Raw genomic sequence first — 8,798 nt, forward strand, 5'->3', positions numbered from 1 at the left:
ATCTAGTACCTATTTCTAAATATTCAAGATTGATTATAATACCTCATTATAATTGTGCGTCTACGCATTAATATCAACAATTTAAAAATAAAATGGTAAAACTGGTTTTTAACCGGCTCATTAATTTCCAGTACACGTCTGGTAGAAATGGTTCAAAAAATCGGAGTAAATCTAGAACAAAGATGAGTAACCGGTTGGATATTATGTAGATAATATATGAATGTTTTTTTTTGTTAGAGACCTACTTAACATTATTTATTATATAAAAAGAGAATTATTATTAACCCATTAACGCCCGCCGTACTCAAATGAGTACAGTTATTTTGGACAAACTCTGCCATCTGATGGGCAATATATTAAGTTGTTAGCTATCGCGCCATATTTTATTAATCTCTGGGCAGTGTTTACTGATAGTTGACAGGTATTGGTGTGTTTTGAAAAGATTAGTTACAGTTTTAAAATATGATTATTTTTGAACCTGGTAAGTAAAGTGAATATAATATATTTAGGAGGCTATTTGTATAATTATTGACAAATTACGCCAAATATCTATTTTATATGTATTAAACAAGTGGTAAAAATTAGCCATAGATTCATAACCTCATTTCCTGAAACGTGAATCAGCGCCAAACACGGATGTACTCAAATGAGTACAGTGGGCTCAAGTATGAATTTTTAATTTCAAGCTACGTTTTGTTTCAGAAATGGATGACGACTTTCAACCAATAACGACCACAAGTTTTTATGGTCGAAAAATATTTTCTACATTGCAAGAAGCTGCGGATGCAATTGAGAGTCACGAAGACGAGGCTGATGTAATAGTCCTGCCACCAGAACCGGATGTTCTCACCGATCAAGAAGAGTTTGATGATGATAATATTATGGAAAGCCATATTCCAAACGATGTGCCCGGATATATTGAAGTAAATTTTGGCAATACAGACGAATGGAGTGACAGTGACGACGAGCCATTATCAATATTTGTCAGCAAGCGTCCTCGTGCCGAAGAGAGAAATCCTGTATGGGAGAAAATTGAGCCGGTTTATGTTTTCTCACGTGACACAGAAAATGGCGCTAATGATCGTTTAGAAAAAGTAAAGGAAAGTTTACGTGGCTATAATCCAGTGCAAATTTTTGAGAAACTGTTTGACGATAATGTGTTCCAACTTATGATAGAGCAATCAATTATTTACTCTCGACAGAAAAATAATCATGATTTTTTTGCTACCATGGAAGAAATGAAAATTTTCATTGGAATTTTGTTGCTCTCTGGGTATCACAAATTGCCACAACAGAGGATGTATTGGTCTTTAGATGAAGATTTAGGTGTCAAAATTGTTTCGGGATCTATCTCACGCAATAGATTTCTAGAAATAAAAAGATACCTACATTTTGCAGATAATGATAAAATAAATAAAAATGATAAAATGTTCAAGTTACGGCCCCTTATGGACATTTTGAACAAAAATTTTAGACAGTGGGGATTTTTTCATAAATCTCTGAGCGTGGATGAAGCAATGGTGAAATATTTTGGGCACCACTCCGCCAAACAATTTATCCGCGGAAAACCAGTCCGCTTCGGATTCAAGGATTGGATGTTGTGCAGTTCAACCGGGTATTGCTACGCGTTTGACACCTATTGTGGCAAAAACAGTGAGAAGAAGGGGCAATCACTTGGTCTTGGTGCTGATGTGGTAATTTCATTGCTAGAACATCTAGACAACCCAGCTGACCACATAGTGTACTTTGACAATTTTTTTACCACTCTTCGTCTCATGAACCAATTGACAGCTAAAGGTATACGTGCTACAGGCACTATTCGTGAAAATCGGCAGAAGAATTGTAACATTCAGTCTTCTAAAATGATGGACAAAGAGGAAAGGGGCACATACGACTATAGATTTAACTGTGAGAATAACTTACTGATTGTGAAATGGAAAGACAATAGTGTTTGCTCAATGGCTAGTAATCACGATTTTATTGAACCTCTCAACTACGTCAAGCGATGGTCGCGAGCCAAAAAGGAGATAACTACGGTCCAACAACCTTTGGTTTTTCAAAATTATAATGCTGGAATGGGCGGCGTTGACTTGAATGACCAGGCAACAAATACTTACAGAATAAGCATAAGGGGCAAGAAATGGTGGTGGTGTTTATTCACTCATATGGTCAATGTAACCATGACAAATTCCTGGAAGTTACATCAAATTTGTGCCTCGCCGGAAGAAAAAATTAGCCTTCTTGACTTTACAAGATATGTTGCTCGGTATTATCTCCGCTTGAACAATAAAACTCGTAAAACTAATCGACCATGTCAAGTTCCTGGTGCTGTGAGATATGACAATGTTGGTCACTTCCCAGAGAAGATTGAGAAACAGCTTAGATGTAGCGTGTGCCATTTGCGTATTAGATGGCGTTGTAAAAAGTGCATTGTTACACTTTGCGTAGAAAGAGAGTGTTTTGAGAAATATCATACTTAAAAATATTTTATTTATGACCTAAGTTTTTTATTTGTATAGGTATAACAAAAATAACTAGTATATTTTCACTTATTTTGTTAAAAATACTTTAAATAGATATAGTTTTGTAGTATTAAAGGAGTAGTATTTTTACACCCATTAGCCCAGTGTACTTATTTGAGTACGGCGCCATATTGCATTCCTAAAAGCCCAGATTGCCATTTTTTTATATTTCTAACTATTACTTACACCCAACTGAGTTACTTTTTCTAATAAAATTGGGTATTTTATTATTAATTTGCATTTGGGCCTTAATGGGTTAATATTAAAACATTTAGTTAAAAGATTTATGAATAATATATAAACATATAGCAATATTTTTCATTAAGATTCAAAGTTTTTTACCTATAAACATTTATAAAATAATAAAAAGAATATATAGGTACCCGATGGTGTCTACCAATCTAAAGATTGTGAGTTCGAGTCCTGCAGCCGGCAGTTCATCAGCCAACTATTTTTTAATAAAAATAAAAATAGTTTGGGTACAAGGAGTTTGGGCTCAATAATAAGCATTTGAAGCGTAATGCTACCCACATTGCCATAAAAATAGTTTGGGTACCTAGGTCGACTCAGCCTTAAATGAGTACTTGGGATTCACAATCCTGAGGTAATAATAGGCGTAGTTGAAGCGTAGTGCTAACCACATTACCTTCCTAGTATACCGAACGGCTCTACATTGGCAAGCTGCTCCCAAGGCTGCTGTTCCCAAGATGCTACTCCCAAGACACTATACATATACAGGAAAGAAAAAATAAGATGTACGAACCTTAAAGAAGAATATTATGCAAGGAAGATCTTCATCAAGGATAGAAACAGCATATGACGAATGACGATAACAATATTTGATTAATACTATGTATACGAATACGATTTCAATAAAAAAAAAATATAAAAATATAGGTGAAGATTTGTCATCTAAATAGATTTCTAGAGCACTGAGAAAAATGACTACACACTTTTCGTCGTTACCAGCATGGAAAAAAATAACAAAAACTACGAAAACAACGTAAATTCAATCTCGTTTTCTAAGATTCAGTAAAGGAGTGGTAATAACAATAATAATAAGAAGAAAAAAACTAGAGAAAGAGATAAAACACTTGGAATGAATTGGCAGAAATAATGGTTGACTAATTCCGGGAGCCCATAATCGTCGATAAAATTGATGCCGTTGCTAATTCAAGCCTCTCTGTGCCGCTTCCTTATTAAAATCGTTCCTATAGTCGAGTAATGGAATTGAGCATTATTCTACTGCGAATAATTAATATCAATTGACTTGCATCGATGTGCATCATTCTATCATCTGATGTACAAGTCAATAAGAGATCAGTATACATAAAAGGTAGTATAAGGAAACTTAATTATTATGTTTAACCCTCGATCGGATATTTATAATACATTTTCTGATGTCCTATTTTCAACAGAGTATTCAACTGACATATATGAATTTCATTTCAAATATTGCGGATTTTGTTGAATTTTTCTGAGCTGATTTTTTTGTGTTTATTATTTACTACTCTATAATTGGATCGTTTGGAGGTAGGAAATCTAGAAGCATATTGTGTCAGAACTTAAATTCACAATGACATTATTGCTAATTTCAAAAAAGACTGTAAAATACCTAGTTATGCACACAGAGAGAAAGATTTAATTTATATAAGTGGGAGATATTTCTGATAATTAAATAATTTAATTCGTATCGGGCAATTAAATATGTAATTGAAGGAATTCAATTATTTAATTAGTAAATTTAATTGGTTAATGAAAATCATATTTGCTATAAGTAATATTTTACAATACAGAAAAAAAAACATGATTTAATTCTCTTAATAATAGTTTATTTGTTTCAGCATTATATTATGATATCTATAATTAATGATTGTCAACAAGAATATCTTGATTTAATTGTGATAAATAAATTATAATTTAGAATAGAAAGGTATATATTATTCCCAATTTTAATAAGATTTTTAAAACATATATATTTTATCCGTAACAGTAAACTTTAATTACGAGAAGCGTACCAGTTTTGTAACTAAAATTATTTTTTATTTGCGTAAATGCAACATTTTTTATATGCAGAATTAAGATTTAATTGTAAAAATTTGTTCAATATGCTGTAGGGCACTTGACTTGAAGTATAATCGATTCTCTTGATTCAGCAACACTGGGTTTCCACTTTTTTAACTTCATTCACTTATTACATATGAAAGAACATAATAGATAAGTCTGAATAAGGGTTCGTGAATCTAAAATTTGGAAAAAGATTATGTCCATCTGGGTTAGCGCATATTTATATGCTTTTGAAATTTAACATACCTTGTGATAATTCGCCTTGTACAGGTTAACTAAGAACTCATTGTCCGTGTTGACACAAGTCTTTTTCTTAAGCTCCAATGCTGCGTCAAACAGAACAGAGAATTTCGTAAAAAAATTATTTACTTTTTCTGGATATTCTATCTCAAAATCTTTATCAATCTGAAAATTAAGGCGTTTGGTATTAGAAAGAAAATCACAATGGTAATAAAGTATATAATAATAATAATAATAACAAAAAGGGCTTACTAGGATATATCCAAAATGATACTGAAAAATAGGTCATTCGGTTGGTTTGGTACTACAGGAAAAATTGGTAAATACAGGACACCGTCTGAAAGGTCGAAGTGGTCAACTGAGTACGTCTGAAACTATTGGTTTCGATCCAATGCTTGAAAACCTTCGGAATAATGTTCGAGCCAAAATTTGGAATTTAAAGCTACTTCAGATATTTGATCTAAAAAAATATAAATATATAACGTGTGATAGTTTTTACAGAATAGTTCTAACCTTCTTCTGAAGTTCTAAATTCATCATCGCATCGTTTCGGCTCTGGATTCCATTTTTGAAAGTACTCCTGCTTCCCTTAAAATGGCCAATTCGTTCTACAATACACAGACTACCAAGAAATAGACGAACGCCAGTGCAACGTGCGGTGGGTCTCTGTCAAAAGTCTAGATAAACCAGGGAATCAATTGATGACACCTCATGTCAGTCAGTCAGACTGACGTCACTGTTTGACATGTCAAAAATTAAATTGTCGACGTGACATTCTCGATGTCGCCAACCATGGTACAAAAAAAACGAAGTATGATATTGCGCAGGTTGGTCGCTACGTCACAGGTGATAACAGGCGCTATTGGTCAGCACGCTCCGCGCGCCTGTTCAAATCGTCAAGCTATTGTAATAAACCTGTTTTTTTTTTGTTTATATACCGTCATTGAACTATCGCTAAGCAAGTTACTGTGGAGCAGTGCGTGAAGAAGGCTAGGAAGCGAGAGACCGGAGTTCGAATCTCGGCCGGGGCATAACTTTTTTATTTAATTTTTTAAATAGTGTTGTATTCTATAGTTTATTTTTGCAGTATAAAAAAAGAATTATTTATTCATTATATATAGAATACTGCATTGGCCTTTTCTACTTTTTTTCGATGGGAAACAATCAACTTCCCAACATTTTTTAAATGATGTAACAATTCCTCTTGTGGTTACTTTTCCATAGATATCCTCATCTCTATCCCCATAAACATCGCAAACTAAAAACCTAATAAATAATTGTATACCGAATATAGAAATAAATTTAGTATTCTTACCTATTATCGTCCAAATCCATGTTAATAGATAATTAATAATTTGGATTTTTGTCTTTTATTTTTAAATATATTTTTGGAACTGCTGGTCTAAGAACTAGCAACGTTTTCGAGAGAGAATTTTAAGAAAGCTGGTTCCTTAATATATCTTTTGCTATGCTCTCCTGAATAGAGGGCAGACCGTCTGGCTGCCGGTAGACGTTGCCTTCACTACTGCGCATCATATTTGTATTCAACATCTGTTCACTACTGCGCATCACATATTTACTCTGTATTTCAGAAACTAAGAATGCTAGCTAGGACAAACATATGTGTAACATATTTTGTTTCATAAAAAAGTAGCAAAGTAATGTGGAAATCGCATCATTGTATCTCTACTCGTAAACGAGAAATCCCATAAACCACACAAATGGTACCTGTACAGATGTGATGCGGAGTAGTGAATCGCAGTAGTCTACCGGCCGGTAAGGCAAGCTGAATGCAAGCTTTTTAAAGAAACAGCTTTGTTAAATTTCTCGTTTTCCCGACGTTGCTAGCTCTTGTACTGTTACATTTTTCTTAAAGTTAGATTCAATTTGTCAAAAAAAGTGTCAAAACGTTAGTTCTCGTACGATCTTTCTCCGTTGACGGACTGGAGTAAAAAAATTTACCTAACCCTATAACCAATCAGAGCGCCGTCGGACCATCGTATATCAACGGATAGCGGATGCATGAAAAACAAGCTTTACTGAAGCAATTTGACTCAATCAGAGCTGTTAGACATTCGATGGTAACGAAAGAAATCCAAAGTAGCTCCAGAGGATCAATATTTTGCTCTTATAGATACGTCAAGGATACGTCTTATTAATGAAAAGAGGTGGGGGGACGAAACACAACGTATTTTTTTTCTGTCAATTTGTATATGTTGACCATCTAAGTCGTCCCTCCCGTAGCCGAATAAACTTTAGATATTATATGTAAAGGAATAATGTTTCTTTCTCCAGAGGCATTAATCACATTGTGCGAAAACCGAGCACAATGAGACCAAGACCGCGAAATAAAGGTTTCTAACGTTGTTTTTTTCACCAATGCACAATACAGCGACGCATATACCGAGCGATATATTAATTGCGTTGTCAAGAAAATAGAATAAAGTTGCGATAGCACGAGACGGCCGGCCGGCGGCGTTGCCCAACTGCCCAATTTTTATCGGAAACGAAAATAATCGGACAACAATATAAAGGCAACGGGCTAGATATGTTGCCGCTGCGGCCGCGTGTTGCAACGCGGATTCCTGCAGATATTACATGCTTGCTTGGGTACGATCGGTGCCAAGGATTCCGAGGATTTGTCATCTCGATGGAATTCTGAAATTTTGAAAATTTTCTTTTTCTTCTCTAGAAGAAAGTTTTTTAGCCAAAATTGGCTCACCTTTTATAACTCTTTTTTTCCAAGGTTTCAAGGTGTGACTCTCTCAAAAATGGTGGGTTGTAGAAGAAAATAAATAAAGAATTATTTATTATTTGCAGACCAGTGTTATCTTTATTCGTTATAAGCACCACTTTGAAAGTTTTCTTTATCTAATTAATTCTTCTTTCCTTAGCCACTTTCTTAACATGCCCCACAACTGCAAATGCCAGATCCATTCGCGATCAAAAGCTAAATATTTCGGCGCAGCTGTTTCCAACAAAGTTCGCCATATTTAGGCCGAAATAAACATTGAACTGGTCAGTAACAAACGGGTACACATGCACAGAGACAGAGCGTACGTATATCGACATACACACAAACCGTAATACGTTATAATGCAATCTCTAGACGTGCGTGGGTGCGGGTGGGTACCCGATACGGTTATTGCCCCGGTAGGTACTTCAGCTAGAGAGTACTCAATAGGGACGATCAACGATTATCGATATATTAAAATATCGATTTCCTTTAATAGATTCTTCTTCTTAAGTTTCGAACGTTAGCCATCATTCTGGGTGGACGTTTTTCCGAACGAGGCTCTACAATTAGAAAGGCAAGTAACTTTTCTTCGTCCTGGGGTTCGTTTCCTTTCATTTTTCTCCTTGCAATATTCACTGCATTAGCTCGTCCAATTATGTCACCCATCTTCCCGCCTCTATATCATGTATAAAAAAATACAAGGGTAAAAAAACGCATTCATTTCTTCTGAAACGCACTGCTGTTTGACGTCGGTATAACTTTTTTATGATTTAGACCTCTGTTTCAATGACTAGATGTAGACACTCATAGAAAAAATACTCCCAGAAGCGCAAACGGGTTTTCGCACCAACCGCGGCACTGTTGATTCCATATTATCCGTCCATATTATCCATGTTATCCAACTACAGGAAAAATAAAACAGCAGCAGTGTAAACTTTATGTTGCATTCATCGACCTAACAAAAGACTTCGACTCTGTGAACAGAGATGCACTTATGAGAGGGCAATTGTGAAAAAGTTCGGAGTACCCAACAACGTAAGTCAAGAGTGTCACATCATGGATCACTGAGCGATCTCTTCTTAACAAATACAGGAGTTAGGCAGAGATGTGTCTTAGCGCCTCTGCTATTCAACATATTTGTGGCAGCGCTCTCCATTATATTGGACAGCAAACTGCAGAAAAGAGGATTGGGCATTAGATACAAAATACAAGTACTACACTGAAAAAAAGGA

General features: G+C 35.0%; 1 protein-coding gene and 1 long non-coding RNA gene across 2 annotated transcripts; one reads left to right on the forward strand and one right to left on the reverse strand.

Moving 5' to 3' along the window:
- The first annotated feature begins 704 nt into the window (after positions 1-704).
- Positions 705-2,480, forward strand: LOC115884232 (piggyBac transposable element-derived protein 2-like). The gene has a single exon (XM_030902740.1). The coding sequence runs from the start codon at positions 705-707 to the stop codon at positions 2,478-2,480; it is 1,776 nt and encodes a 591-aa protein (XP_030758600.1).
- A 1,916-nt stretch (positions 2,481-4,396) lies between these two features.
- LOC115884222 lies at positions 4,397-5,541 on the reverse strand. The gene is made up of 4 exons (XR_004050525.1): positions 5,343-5,541; positions 5,082-5,289; positions 4,836-4,994; positions 4,397-4,765 (listed from the first exon to the last, which is right to left on the reverse strand). It is a non-coding gene; the product is annotated as an uncharacterized LOC115884222 (long non-coding RNA).
- Positions 5,542-8,798: the final 3,257 nt, after the last annotated feature.

This window comes from Sitophilus oryzae, unplaced genomic scaffold (assembly GCF_002938485.1).
Source record: "Sitophilus oryzae breed Bouriz unplaced genomic scaffold, Soryzae_2.0 scaffold_213_pilon_pilon, whole genome shotgun sequence".
NCBI lineage: Eukaryota > Metazoa > Arthropoda > Insecta > Coleoptera > Curculionidae > Sitophilus > Sitophilus oryzae.